Below are 16,040 nucleotides of genomic sequence, written 5' to 3'. Positions count from 1 at the left end.
CCCCCAATGAAGAGTCACAGCTTTGAAAACTACTTGAAGTAGTTCCCACTCCGTGTTTACTGGAGCAAGGGATCTGGATAGAGTGTCGGCTAGAATATTGAGGTGCCCCGCAATATGTCTCACCACTAGATGAACCTGGAGTTGAAAACACAGAAGGAGAATGTCTCTGGCTATCTGATAAAGAGAAGGTGAATGAGTTCCTACCTGATTCTTGAGATAAGCTACAACTGTTGTGTTGTCCGTGGCCAGAATGACAGACTGGTTCTTTAGAGACATTTGGAAATGATTCAGTGCAAACAGAACTGCTTTCATTTCCAATACATTGATATGCTCTTCCAAAAGATCTGGATTCCAGACTCCCGAGATTGTAAGCCCCTCCAGATATGCTCCCCAACCGAGGGTGGAGGCATCTGTGAATAATGTTAGACTGGGAACTTGAGGGGACAGACATAGGCCCCTCATTACATTTTCCCGTACTAACCACCATTGAAGGTGTGGAAATAAAGGCTGAGTGATTGGAATCAATGCTTCCCATTCTTGTGAAGCTGGAATCCATAACTTGTGCAGATAAAACTGAAGCGGACGAATGTGAAGTCGTCCCAATGGAATTACATCTGCCAGTGAGTTCAATAGACCCAGAAGTTGCAAGAATTGACGTGCTGTGACTGATTGAACCGTCAGGAATAAATGTATTTTCTGACATAGTTTTGTAAATTTTTCCTCTGGTGGGAGGACTAGGCCTACACTGGTTAGGAAATGTTCTCCCAGGAAAATAAAGTCTTGAGAAGGAATTATCTCTGACTTTTTCCAAGAGATTAGGAAGCCTAGGGACAGAAAACAATTGATGACCAAATCTGTCTGAACCTTCAATTTGATTGGGCAAAATTCCTTGAGAAGGGAATCGTCCAGGTAGGAATGAATCTGAATAGACAGGGAATGTAGGTGAGCTATAGCTGCCTGCATGATTTTGGTAAAAGCCAAAGGGGCTGTAGACAGGTCAAAAGGGAGAGCCTTGAACTGGAAAACTTTGTTGTTCCAAACGAAGCGAAGGTATTTCCTGTAAGTATGGGAAATGGGAATGTGGAAATAAGCATCTGAAAGATCCAGAGAAGTAGTCCACATTCCTGGAAGGATTGAAGCCCTGATTGATCTGTTGGTTTCCATTTTGAAATGGGGAACAATAAGAAAGTTGTTCAGAATAGATAGGTCTATGACCGGCCTCATTCCTCCAGTCTTCTTTGGAACCAGAAAAAGACGGGAATAAAATCCCGGAGACAGAGTTAGAGCGACACCTCCTCTATTGCAGATTTTTGTAACATTGTGTCCACTTCTACTGATAGAAGTTGATACTTGACTGGGTCTTGAGTATGAGACAAACTTATCAGAACTGCAGACAGAGGAGGTGGGTTCTTGAACTGAAGTGTTAATCCCCCTCGAATTATTGACAGCACATAACAGTCTGAGGTAATTTTCTTCCACTGATTTAGGAAAAAACTTAACCTCCCCCCTACTGGTATTGATTTTTGAGGAACTTGTTGTAAATTTTCCCCTGGGGAAGCTGTCAATAACGTACGAGGGGGCAAGAACCTAGGTACTAGACCCAGGTTTCTTGGGACCCTTAAAACCACCAGAAGGCTTACCTGAGCTTTTTCCGGAGTTATTGGGTTTGTTCTGCGGTTTGCCGTAGTTATTCTTCCTTTTCTTAGCAGAAGAAGGAGGACCACCTGAAGCAGAAGTACTAGTAGAACTAGATGTAGCATTAACCGACCTCTTGCCATTAGTAACTTGTACACTAACTTTGACTGGAGGAGGGTTTTTGCTGAGTTCCTCTTGAACCCGCTGTAAGGGTAAACCAAACATCTTGTCAGTAAGTGGAGATTTCAGTAAAGAATCTTTCAAAGGCTCAGCAACAGAAATGTTTTCAAGAAACTCTGCTCTTTTAGATAGGGTGCAATTACCAATAGAACCCATTAAAAGCAACTGAGATGAACCTAGAGCTTTATCCAGTTGAAGTAAGAAGGATCGTACTTCTGCTGGAACAACCGAATCTTCGCTGTTAAGCAAATGTCCGGTTGCAGCTAGAAAATGTTCGGCTGTGCCAAGAACTTGAGAAGCACTACGAAGGAGATTCTCAGTCTTTGACCAAACAGGTTGAGTGAGACGAAGACCATCTACTGGCTTTTTTCCCAATAAAGATGACATAGATTTGTCACAACTGGGAACAAGTCTACCCAGTGAAGAATCAAAGATATCAAAATCCTTGTACTTAACCTGATCAGAAAAGGATGACATTCCAAATCCAGAGATATTGTTATTAGCAACCTTCTCACTAGCAGAATTAGCGATACCTTCATTAATAAATTGTAAAGCAAATGCCATATGGCCAGATTCAGGAAAAGAATTGTGAGAAGTCACAGTATCCTGAGAAATACCACAGGAAGCTTCAAAAGTTGAAGAAGGTTTCTTTGGCTTGGAAGGAGAGGCAAAAGGGATATGTGCTTCATACCTCATCAAGGTATACACCTTATCCCTAAGATCCTTCAAGGATGGAGGATCCTCAGTCTCCTTGGTGGGAGGTTGTTGAGCTGACTTAGAAGAAGGCTCAGGGGCCGTCTTCGATACCTTGGGAGAAGAAGAACTTTCAACATCCGCATCAGTGAGGAAAGCCCTTTCATGACTCCCAAGGGAAACAGAAAGCTCGTCATCCTCCCTCTCATCACATTCTACAGACTTAGCTGGAGAAGGTTGATGAGAAGAAACTCTATTCTCCAGTAGAGACATACGACTGGATAGAGTACTAAATTCAGCCTTGAAAGACTCACCAAAGTCCAAAAGTAACTTCTGAAAACCATCCAAAGATGATGCATGATCAGAACCCTGAGTGCCATGAGAAGAGCTAGAAGATTGAGCTCGAAAGTCAGGTACAGTGGTAGAAGGAGCTACTGCAGGAGTCAAAGATACTGCTACGGGTGGAGCAGGAGCTAAAGGTGGTGCAGTAGCTACCCCAGAAGGGGGACCATAGAAATTGTCCCTATAAGGCCAAAAACCAGGTTGGTTTGGCATAAACCCACCATAAGGGTAAGACTGTGGCCAAGGTGGCTGAGACCATGAGGGTAAAGGTTGTGTGCCCGAGTTGGGAAGCATATACCCACAATAGGATAATGGGGGTCTAGAACCTGGCAAGTTCAAGCCCATAGCTGTACCTGGGACAGAACTAATAGTACCCGATGAATTAACAGGCCTAGATAAAGTATGAGTCACCGAAGTTGATGTAGGTACTCCCCCAAAATGCATGGCCGAACCTTGTGAAAGGGTCGGATAGGTAGCATTACCAGACACCGTTGTCGAAACTCCGGTCAATGTACTGGTAGTTTGGGGGGGACTTAAAGGTAGTGACCCATCTAAGAGATAGTCCGAACCAGGAATATTTACGTACGGACTATTCAAATTAAAGTCCATAATAAAATTTACTTTAGTCAAAAAAACACAAATAATTTGTTTAGAAATTCAAACTAAACAAGGGAATAAATTTCCAATAATATATACAATATATGAAAAGCAATTAAGCTATTCAAAAAAACTTTACAAACAACTAAACACTTCTCTGTTGAATCTGTAATAATTTGCACGTGTGACCGATGTCGCAGATGGAAATTGAATGGGAGAATATGGGCAAACAGGGGTATATGTCCGGACCAGTGAGAGTACGTTTATTTTTAGTCGGGATTTTCCATCTGACCTATGACGCAATTGGGGTTACACTCAGAATTTATGATGGTAACGTATTTATAGCTATAAAACTATATTATCTGAGTTATCTCCCTTTATATAGGTAAGTTAATTTTATCTGAATAAAAAAAAAAAATCTGCATTAGTAAAAACAGTCATTATAATAAAATTAATCACATAATGTTCTTCATTTAAATGAAAAGCCTTAACCTGTTTTTAAACCTCACAATCTCAGATGTTGGAAGAAACCTTATCTACTGTAAAACAAAAATGTTTGATAAAAAATAAATGACAGGAAGATTAGATAATAAATAATAAACAATACCTTCCTCTGGAGTCAGATCTGAATAAACAGTCTCTAAACCCTTCAGTAATCTTTTCTCATCTACAAATGGTAGTAAAGCTACTCCCTGCCAGGCATACTTCTTCCCATTCAAATCTATCCTAAAGTCTGTTGGGTAAAAGTCTATGATAGGAGATTCCTGTTCACATGAAAAAAGTAGTAGCATTCATTCAAAATTGAAATAAATAAATGTTACTGATCAACATACTATTTTGGAGTTTCCAAAGCTAGTTTTTAATTTTAATAAATAGTAGGACCTTTACAAATTTAAATTGTTATATTGATCTCTATCAAATTTATATAACAATACCAATAAATTATTCCCAAAGTTTTTTTCAGGTCAAAGGCTAAGGAATATAAATAAGATTTTCGAAATGTTTATACTTTTTATTTTCAGAACTAAAACAATGTGTTGGAGTGTGCATTAATACCACATAGGGCATTATGATTTGAATATTCACATTCTCATCTTCGGATTGCCATTTCATCAATGGCTTTGTTAAGATATATGCATAAGGCGGACTATGGTCACCCATAGGTACCTTTGGGTACCCATGGTTTGATATTTTGATATATAGAATATCAAACCATAGGGTACCTATGGGTAACAATAGACCGCCTTATGCATATATCCAAACATAGCCTCTGTCTCCTTTACTTTTACTTCAGTATTTATAAATGTAGCATTGCACTAAAGAGTTAGTATAAAATGTCTTAATAAGGTCTTTTCACTTTTCCGTGGATAGACCTATTGGTTTTATTCTTCTGATTATTATTTTTTTTCTTCCGCCTAATTTTTTTTCCTTCGCTGTTTTTTTGTTTCGCAAGATGTAGCTTAGACATATGGTATATGATATCGAACAGTTAATATGCTTTTGAAACTGACACCGCGTAACCAAAAACTTTTCGATGTAAGAGTTACCTCCCCAAACACTGTTTTTCTTGTTATTACTTATACGTCGCAACCGCATAAGAAACCGACTAATTTATTTTACCAAATTGCTCGTTATATCCTCAGGATGATTTGATTAATTTTGACCGAAGCTATCCGGAGACTCCATATGAGAGTTATTTCCCCTTATGCATTTGATATAAGTGATGTGCATTTGTAACTGAAAAACCATAACTTATAGAGACCTGAGGTCTTTTGATTTGAGGTCCTCGGTCCAAAAAAAAAGAAAATAAGGTCAAGGTCATATTCTAAATTTTGATTTTGGCTTGCTATCACTTATTTTCAGAGGTTGTATAAGATATCGACATAATATTTTTACAGAATTGTAAGTTGCGACATGTCGTAACACGTAAATTTTAGTTGAAAGGGTACGTAGACATTTAATGGGAGTTTTCAATGGAGTTTTCGCCCCTTTTATATCTAATATTAGCTGTATGGTAATATAACTCATTAACAATATATAGTAGAGACCTAGAGTGTTTTAATTTGAGGCCCTTGTTTCATGACCTTGAAACTGGGGTCAAGGTCAAAATTTGATTTGATGTTCTAGATTTTGACATTTGCTTTAACTTTTAAAGTATGCCTGATAAAGCTATGGTACTTTGTGCTTTAAGTTGCAAGCCATGTGACCTTGAAAAAATCAACCGGAAATGACCTTTTGTAAACCGGAAGTAGCTATTTCTTGTCCATATTTGATGTAAAAGTACATAGAACCATATATTTTTGGAATCAGTGTTAAGTAAACTATCAAATGATACCGGAAGTGACCTTTTTCAAACCGGAAGTAACAAATTATCTCCCTTATTTCAAACAAAAATGTATAGAAACCATATATTTTTAAATTCAGCGTATAATAAGCTATCATTTGGCCCTGAAATTACATTTCTAACCGAGTTTTAATATTTTTCACATCAAAATATATCGTTTCGGGTGGAAAGACCTTCAATTGTTCAGAGAACAATTGATTTTTAATTGTTATTTGCTTTATGTCTACCATGGTTTAGGTAATACTTACAGGGTCAAACATTAATGTCTGCCAGGTTAGTGGCAGATGTTTTTTACTGCCTGCAGGAAATACACCCATTAACTGTTCCAATGGCTTAAACTGTAAAACATTGAGAACAATTTATAGTAAAAAATAATAAATTAAAATCTTCTGAAAACAATTTTTCTAAGTGTAACAGTTAATGGTAAAATTATCTTCTTTAAAGAACACACTACAACTAAATTTTTATAATTATTATTCGACTCTTAATGTCAGTCAATTATGAAATGAATTTCTATGACAAAATAAAAATTGCTTGTTAGCTCTTTCAATCCTATAGAATCATTCAGACACCAATAGACCTTATCGCTATTTGGAACTCTGCACCGCTTGACCGGAGAATTTTGGCCTGTTGAACTATTGACGTCATACAACAATCACTTTTCCATTCTGGCATCAGATATTTTCTGTTGTGACGTCAAAATTTTATAGGAACCTTTGTGATGTCCAGTAATGGCGCACAAATAGCGATAAGGTGTATTAAGGTTTCATTATACTTAGTTTTCCTCTTCAAAGCTAACCTAAACTTGTCCTAGATATATTAAAAGGTAATGTTAAGCAGCAATAATTTTCAACTTGATACACTTAATTTATTCTTACTTACTGGATTTGTATGTTTTTCAAAATCATTGGGTAGATCACTGATATTTACAAAATCGGATGCAAATGGTGCATAATGATATGGAAAATACCACTTCCAAGAGGCACAACCCTGTAAATACATGTATTATGATAAAACAAAATAAAATAAAGATAATAGGCAAGATGCCAAAAAGACATAATCAAATCAAAATATAGGGATTAAATTCATTAGGGCAACATAAATGCCACATATGCCTCTTAATTCTCAAGTGTCTTAACAGTCTTACAAGCATGTTTAACCCCGCCAAATTCTTTATGTGATTGTCCCAAGTCAGGAGCTTGTAGTTAAGTGGTTGTCATTAGTTCATGTCTGTCATATTTGTTTTTTGAAAATTGTTTTGTTGTAAATTAGGCTGTTAGTTTTCTCAATTGAATTGTTTCATATTTTTCACATTGGGGCCTTTTATAACTGACTATACGGTATGGGCTTTTCTCATTGTTGAAGGCCGTACGGTTGCCTATAATTGCTTACCGGTACATCCACTTCATTTGAACTTTGTCGGAAAGTTGTCTCAATTGTAATCATACCACATCTCCTTATTTTTATATGTGTGTGCTTGCAGGTGTCACTTTGTATAATCACAAAGGCTCAGACTAACAATCTTGCAATGATACACCTGAATGCTACAGTTTTTAAAGGGAGTTATGAATGGGCTGGCAGAGATAGCTTTCCATTATCACCCTCTTAAACTCAATTTGCAAATTACTAAATGTTTTTTTAAGAGTTTAAATTATGATTAGAAGTACAAACCTGATAATAGTATCTTAAAACCCAACATAAACCTGTAACATAATGTCTGGCCTAAAATGAAAAATTAAATGTTAAAAGTATTAAATATCTCAATCTTTCTTTTGAATATTTTTCATCACAATAAATATCTCAATTTTTCATCACAATCTATCATAACAGGCATAAAGTTTAAAAAAAAACAGTAATAAACATTTTTATCGCTATTTTGTGTTTTTTCCTTTGATCTTTTTTGTGATAATTTTTCATATCATGCTACTCGCTTGAGATAGAAAATTAACATTATAAACTAATTGCGCATGTGCCGTTGTCAATGTAAAAATTAACGATGTCATAGGCAAAATAGCGATTAACAGATTATCAATGGTCTTTAAAACTTGAGGATGTTTCTCGGCCACATCTCATCTCAGGGCTGTCGCCCTTCCATGAGATTGTAGCTGAAACACCCTCTCTTTTGAAAAACCATCGATAATCTATAAGTATTTTTGTGTCGTTGTCTCATTAGCATATACCCCACATTCTTATAACCTTTTCTGTTCATTTGCTATCAGAAAAAATTCTCAAACTATTTTTATGAATGACAAATCTGACTTTTCCTAGTACATAAATCATATAAATACAAGAAATGTATATGGCAACATTACAGAACAGCTTAATTTTTTAACATTCCTATTGGGTTTTTTTTCAAAACCCTCAGTGCTAAATAATAGTTTAATAAAGCAGCATCATTTATACATTTTAAATCATGACATTAACCACCAACACACTGGAAGAACATAAAAAATGTATTCTGTAAAGCTTTAGAAACAGTAATGAGGAAATTCCATCCTACACCTGCACTTATTGAACATATAGGAACTAACAATATGTCTAAGTTCTTTTGAAGACATATGAACTTACAACATTATGTCTAAATTCTATGTCGTTTTTATCTACATCAAACTTTGACTTGTAATATCTGTCCTTCCATCCATCTTCCCATAACCTGTAATTACAATCAAATTTCTATGTCAAGTTATTTGTGTAATCTGCAGAATGAGCAAGCTTTTGCTTCTTATTTATTCTTATTTTATCTGCAATATGCTTTTTTACTTTTGCATTATTGAATTTTTACAGATTAGCTATCAAAACAGAAATAACAAAGAATGAATCTGTTGCAATTATTTCCTGGTTTAACACATTTGTTAGATCTTTTGTTATATTCTATATATTGGTACATAGCAGTTTGTTGTATTGTTGGTGGGTACATGGCTAGTATCTGTAATCCAGAATTGAACAGATACAGCAATTTGTATATAAATGATGGCCAGTGTACACAAATGTTGAACAATCTAAATAGTGGTCTATAAATAGAAATCCCAAGTTCACGTAAGGACTATAAAAGAAATAGATGTTGCCTAGATGACAATCAAAAGTAATGATATAATCAAGTAAAATGGTTGCAATTTCATCTGTATCCACTTGGTACAATTGAAAAATCCTAACAAATTTATTTGAAATTTTAAAATATATACATAAATCTAAACATTGGCTAAATCACAACAATTTCTAGACCATCTAATTACTTTAAATTTAAACTTTTTTTTTACAAATATTCCATCACATGTAATTTATTTAAACAATAAAAAAAAAAGCCACTCTTTTTTAAAATACATAGATTTCATGTGTACTTACTTGACCTCATCCTCTGGTTCTTTCTCCTCATCTTCTTCTTTCTCTTTCTCTGTATCATCACTGTCAGGAGCACTCCTCTTTGTACCTTTACCTGGCTCGTCTTTTGTCTGTAAAATCCAAATTTATTTATGCCAATATCTGCATTTGCTCTATACAAAAATATTTGCTATACATTTATTTAAATTTAATAACTTTTCTTGGTTATAATTCATTCTAAATACAATTATAAAGTTTTTTTTATATTAAGAAATCATAAAAAAGGCTTTCAATAATATATAAAAATGACATAGAAATTGGGTTTCAAACTTTTGAAATTTCAGTCTTTGCATGACTCATAATGCTTTCTCCCATTATATAAGTTCTCCAAAGCCATGTACTAGTACATGACCTGAATATACCATCATTGACTGCATGGCATCCACACGACCCTTGAAGGCCTCTTGTCTTGGATTGGATACACCTGATGAGCTATGGGACTGGCCTAATGCCTGTGGAGCAAACTGTCCACCTGGTGTCCAGCGAGGCCCTTGAGAAAACTGAAATAAAATTTCTTCTTTTAGCATCAATGATTTTCAAATCTTTCAACTCAAATAAACAATCTCATTTTCCTTTTTTTATATGTTACAGTGAAATAGTGAGTATTGTTGTTTCTACCGAAAATATTATTTGACTTGTATCAAAATGTTTGTGTACAACATCTTGATGAAAATAATTTTAGGGTACAGCTATTTCTAATATCTTATTATCAATTGCATTATGGTAATGTGATGCTATAATTTCTAAAAACAAGATAGTACATGTATATAAAAAATTCCTTGTTTACTAGGATGCTATTTGTGGAGAAAATACTGTTTCTAAATGACAATTTTAACTACTATTTTGGTTTTTCCTTAAATGCCAGAAGTTGGAAAGCTTGAAGCAAAATTTAAAGGAATTATTACTGATAACTGACAATCTTATGTCAGAAAAGAACATCTGAAGGATATTATTTGATAAATTTAAAAACTTTGTGAATTTGATTCAAGGTCATCAACAAGATTTTTTATACTGGTTCTAGTCTTCATTTAAAGACATTTGTTTTCATTTTCAACCTTTTTCAGAATATTTCTTACTAGTCAGAAATTAATTATCAACTTCATTTATAAATCTAATCTATAATGTGTGCATTTATAGAAACGTATACTACATACTCTTTTTTCTCTTGCTTTCCTTTCTTTATTTCTGCGCTGGAATTCTAACTGAAAATATAAAAAAAGACCAGGTTTTGGATCACTCATGTTCTGTCCAAATAGGTCATTCAACTGTTTACAATGCATGAATAAATACACCAACCAAGGGACATATTATCTGTCAAATAAAACTATCAAACCTCTTAATCAAAACATTTTGCTCTTTCTGTTGTTCTATTTTAGACACTTTTGCAACTAATGATGTTAATATAATTCCAGTGTATAAAAGGTTGGAGTTACCTCATTATTTCTTCTTTTCTTGAAAATTTCATCTTCTACCTCACCAAGCTCTGAAAATATATTTCAGTATTGAAAAACAAAAATAAACATACATTTTTGACTTAAATATAGTACATCATATATTATTATACCATAAATATATAATGCAGAATTCTATTGTGTAAAACATTATCATGTGACTTGAATTGGGTATAGTCATTTTAATGTGAGGAATGAAGAATAACCATCAACATTAACAATGTATAATGAATAATCATATTATTCACTGGTGAACAACCTTTTTAACCATTCAAGTTATCTCCCATCAAAATGATGTCATTGGCGCATGTAAACAAACAAGAGGCTCTCAGGAGCCTGAATCGCTCACCTGCATTTCAGAGGAGAAGATTTTTAAATGTTAGCAAACTTGATGAACAAATTGTGTAAAATTGTCTTTAAAGGGCAATAACTCCTTAAGGGGTCAATTGACAATTTTGGTCATATTAACTTTTTTGTAGATCTTACTTTGCTGAACATTATTGCTTCTTACAGTTTATATATATCTATTATATTATTCAAAATAATAACAAAAAACTTCAAAATTTTGTTAAAGATACCAATTCGTAGGCAGTAACCCAACAATGGGTTGTTCGATTCATCCCAAAATTTCAGAGCTGATAGATCTTGACCAACTGAACAATTTTACCCCATGTCACATTTGCTCTAAAAGATTTAGTTTTTGAGATATAAGCCTAAAACTGCATTTGACCCTTATGTTCTATTTTTAGCCATGGCGGCCATGTTTGTCAATGGAACTTCGGATACAATTTATAAACAAGATACCCTAAGGAACATTTAGTTAAAAGTTGAGGGTAATTGGCCTAGTAGTTTCAGAGGAGAAGATTTTTAAATGTTAGCGAACTTGATGAACAAATTGTGTAAAATTGTCTTTAAAGGGCAATAACTCCTTAAGGGGTCAATTGACAATTATGGTCATATTAACTTTTTTGTAGATCTTACTTTGCTGAACATTATTGCTGCTTACAGTTTATATATATATCTATAATAATATTCAAAATAATAACAAAAAACTGCAAAATTTTGTTAAAACTACCAATTCGGTGCCAGCAACCCAACAATGGGTTGTTTGATTCGTCTGAAAATTTCAGAGCTGATAGATCTTGACCAACTGAACAATTTTACCCAATGTCAGATTTCTCTAAAAGCTTTAGTATTTGAGATATAAGCCAAAAACTGCATTTGACCCCTATGTTCAATTTTTAGCCATGGCGGCCATGTTTGTCGATGGATCAAAACTTTGGATACAATTTATAAACTAGATACCCTAAGGAACATTTAGTTAAAGTTTGAAGGTATTTGGCCCAGTAGTTTCAGAGGAGAAGATTTTTGAAATAGTTTATGACAACAGACAACAGACGACGGACGCCAAGTGATGGCATAAGCTCACATGGGGCCCTTCGGGCCCCGGTGAGCTAAAAAATGGCAATGGCTAGGTTAGAAGTCCATTGAGTAATGAGGAAACAAGGTTTGGAAATAAATCTAAGATAGCCTTCACAAACGGCCATTTTTTGGGGTCATCAATTGTTTACAGAGAGTCTTCCTTTGTTGTAATAATTCTCTGAAGTAAGCGTTTTGACATTTTGTTATGTAAAAAAAAGGCATGGGCATTTAAAACTTCTCCATTGGTTAGAAAAATCCTTTTCCTGTTAGTTCGGTATAATAAAACAGTTGTGGTCACTTAGTGGTGAATATCCTAAACTGTTAACCCTAAAAAGTTATTTCACTTCAAGCTGCATTCTAAGGGAAATAATCTTTTAGGGTTGATAATTTTGGATATTCACCTTTTCTACATGCCATAACTGTATAAAGTAGATGAAAAATAAATTTCTGCTTTTTACCAGATTTTTTTACTATGTTTTGTACACATCGAGAAATTCATGTGATCCAATGAAAATAATTATATTGAGAAGTCCACTAAATCAAGTATTATTGGATCTTGCTATGAAATAAAGAGAACCATGTATCATACATATATAAACAAATTCTGGGTAAGCTGGTAAAACAATATTTATTGACTTCATTTGCTCAAAATTTGTCAGAGTGTATCCAAAATTTTTTTTGAAAGTCATCTGGTGTGGTTGAACTAAAAAAAAAAAACATCACTCTCAGCGAAAAAAAATTCTTTGTAATTGAATGCGCTGAGGAATCATGTACATTTTTGACATATTTCAATTTATATCCCTTTAAACTAAAATAAGTACTAGATGCAGATATTAAAGTTAATCTTACCTTGCATTATTATCTGTACACGACTTAAGTTTACTACTCCGCTATCTGTCAAATACCCCTAAAATAAAGTGACTCAAAAAATTAAATTTACTACTTTTTGAATTTACATTATTTCATCTATCTTGAACTTTAAATAATGCAGAGGTATACCAATAATTCTTAATAGTCCATAGCTAATAACCATCTTAGCCCAATTCATTTACTAAATAAAATTATTAAAGCACAAACAGCAATAGAATTATTAAAGCACACACAGCATTCGTTATTAGAATATGATTCTATAAGGAAAATCTTCTTTCTGTTCTAATAAAACCTCATTAAAAATAAATTGATGTGTTTGTAAGAATTGAGTCTGAATCAATTTATGCAATAATTTGAAAAAAGCTGCGTCTAAATCAAATCTGCAATAATTTGAAATATCTGCAACTAAATTCTATTCATTTCAAGGTCAACATTTTTTTTCTTGCCTGCTGTTCCAAAATTTAATGTTGAGAAAGGTGAAGGGAGAAAATGCTTAAAACCCTGTTACTATGAGCAGTAAAGCGGTAATTTGGATAAATCTAAACACTTACCCCAGTTCTTCTTACACAATTTTTGTATAATTTTATAAGTCTGTCAATTGCATTTTCCCTGTAAAAAGATAGCAAAAAAAGATATAGAAAATCACCCTGAAATTTGTTTATTATCATAAAATATTCAAAAAAAGAATATGAATAGGTTATATGTCTTATAAATTTGTATTTGTTTAAAATATGGGTCAAATATGCAAATGTCCAGGTTGCTGCAATACTTGAATTTGATATCCTTAAGAGAGCATCTATCTGATTTCTTTAAGTAAAGGTGATATATAAATTACCAAAGCTACGCTAAACTAGCTTCCCAGGAGATGACATTAGCTGAAACAGACAAAATCATTTAACAAAAATCAACAAAAAACAAATGGGTTCCTCCATCCAAAGTACTGATGAAAATTATAGCCACTGAGTGGAACACTGTAGGAAAAATTGATTGCACAAAATGGGTACCATTTTGATAAATGGTTCTGAAAATTGACTATGTTTCAGCTTCTTAAAAGCTTGCAAAAATTATCTAAATGTGTATATATATGCCTGTCCCATTTTAGGAGCCTGTAATCCAATTGTTGTCATTGGTTGATGTCTGCCATTATTGCTTTTAGCATAAATCTTTGATTTTCTCATATAAATTGTTTCAAATTTTTTCAGGCAGAGGAACTTTTATAGCTTACTATACGGTATGTGTTTTACTCATTGTTGAAGGCCATACAATGATCAGTAGCTGTTTATACCTTTGTCCTTTGGTCTCTGGTGGATAGTCATAATCATTGGCAAATCATGCCACATCTTCATATTTTTATACAAAGTGGATTGCACATCTTGAATGTATAAAAAATTTCTATAAAGTATATATCTGCTGAAAGAAAACCCACCTGACTTCTAACAAAAGCATCAATGAATTTCTAATGAAGGCCTAAAGTAAGTGGTACTCACCTGATTTCTAATGATGGCAAATGAGGAAGGAAATCATTACCCACAAAAAAACACATAAAAACCCAATCATCTAAAGATCTCTGAAAAAAAACACCACACATAAAAACCAATCATCTAAACATCTCTAAAAATATTAAGAGACCAATACAATATTACTAAAAATACTATTGAGTCTGAATTCATTTCATGTTTTTCGCAAAAATTGTTAAGAGTTCATACCAGCACTTATTTCTGACCTCAATCAGGTCAAAAGCTACTGTCTTCATTACAAAATATTGCAGCATGTTTATAATCCATTGTATATGGGCACCTTATGTTTTTTTTAAATACCCCTCAGCAAATGCAGCATATAAAATTTATTCATTTTCCAGATTTGAATCTAACATATCAGGTTATCTGTACTTTTTTTCTATCAGTGTTTAAAATACAAGCTTGTCAGTTAGCCTTAAATTAGTTGTTAAATAATGTCTTGAAGCAAAAACCAGTCATAACTAATTTTTCTGATATGCTTGATGTCCTTTTTGTCCCACAGGACTGATACAAACTAAAAAGGCTATACTTTTTTCTTTTGTTACTTTCTGGTAGGCAGATTCAAATGATTTCAAACATGGTCTAGTATTAATATTTACCTCAAAATCATATTTAAATGGAAGGTTGGTCATCAGTAGCTCTCTTTCTAGATACTCTCTTAATATATTTAATCTTAAAAATATAAACTGTTGTTCTGAGTCAAACATCACTGGTCCTTCATCATGCTGGAATCAAATACAAAAACTGAAATTATTTGTCAGATCAAAACTTAGTTTGCACACCACAGTAAAAATATTTTATTTCTTCTATAACATCAAAACACAACTTTGATATAAGTGCAATCATTCTTTTAAGTTTTAAAGATATGGATTGAAACTGATGGGGAGTTGATAACACAAAATTGGTGCAGTCTTTTGTAAATTTTGATGGTTAATGACTAAATTCCAAAGTTTATGAAAATAGGAAAATAATTCCATAATAGATAGGTGCACAACTTGAACATATGTGGGTTGAAAACTGTAGTAGAAGTTGATTACACAAAACTTGTACCACCATGCCCATCTTTCATAAATTTTGCTGAAAATTACTTAGTTCCGGGGTTTGGGAAAATTTGAAAAAATTGTGGACAATTGACTCCAAGTTTGGTTTCAGATAAGGTCTATTCCATTAAAATGTATGTGGGAGGGTAGGAAGGGACTTTCAAAATGTCCCTACAACCAAGAACCATTTTTTAGATTATTTTGCATAATGGTAATAGACACATACTGAAAAAAGACCCATGATCCACATTCAATAATTAAACTTCCCTTCCTACCCTCACACATACATTTTAATGGAATAGCCCTAACACTGATGTTTCAGAGCAAAATATATTTTTTCAAGTTTAAAAGTTACAATAGACAGCAATTGACATAGGTTACACTTCCCCTTTTGCATAATTAAACTTATATATAAAGGCCTGCAAAGTGCAGTAGAAAAAGAACCTATTATAATATCTATTGACTGTGATTGACTGTTTTTAAATAACCGTGGCACTGACTTGGAAGTTCATTTCCATATGTTTTCACTCAAAATATATTAGATATTGTACTAAAAAATAATATGAAAGAG

General features: G+C 33.5%; 1 protein-coding gene across 2 annotated transcripts in view; it reads right to left on the bottom strand.

Annotated features, from left to right (window-relative positions):
• The window catches only part of LOC127738108 (5'-3' exoribonuclease 2-like), a 62,648-nt gene that overhangs the window by 34,261 nt on the left and 12,347 nt on the right, over positions 1-16,040 (bottom strand). For both annotated transcript variants that reach the window (XM_052249227.1, XM_052249228.1), the window contains exons 9-21: positions 15,029-15,154; positions 14,400-14,479; positions 13,464-13,521; positions 12,892-12,949; positions 10,603-10,652; positions 10,324-10,371; positions 9,532-9,669; positions 9,134-9,240; positions 8,360-8,444; positions 7,463-7,513; positions 6,674-6,781; positions 6,040-6,129; positions 4,055-4,211 (exon numbers count right to left, since the gene is read on the bottom strand). In XM_052249227.1, the coding sequence (XP_052105187.1) occupies positions 4,055-4,211; positions 6,040-6,129; positions 6,674-6,781; positions 7,463-7,513; positions 8,360-8,444; positions 9,134-9,240; positions 9,532-9,669; positions 10,324-10,371; positions 10,603-10,652; positions 12,892-12,949; positions 13,464-13,521; positions 14,400-14,479; positions 15,029-15,154 (1,156 nt within the window). The remainder of the gene's footprint in view (positions 1-4,054; positions 4,212-6,039; positions 6,130-6,673; positions 6,782-7,462; positions 7,514-8,359; positions 8,445-9,133; positions 9,241-9,531; positions 9,670-10,323; positions 10,372-10,602; positions 10,653-12,891; positions 12,950-13,463; positions 13,522-14,399; positions 14,480-15,028; positions 15,155-16,040) is intronic.

The sequence above is a fragment of the Mytilus californianus genome, unplaced genomic scaffold, assembly GCF_021869535.1.
Source record: "Mytilus californianus isolate M0D057914Y unplaced genomic scaffold, xbMytCali1.0.p SCAF_4, whole genome shotgun sequence".
NCBI classification, from domain to species: Eukaryota; Metazoa; Mollusca; class Bivalvia; order Mytilida; family Mytilidae; genus Mytilus; species Mytilus californianus.
Note: the sequence above shows the minus strand (reverse complement) of the source record. Positions and strands in the feature narration are given on the sequence as shown.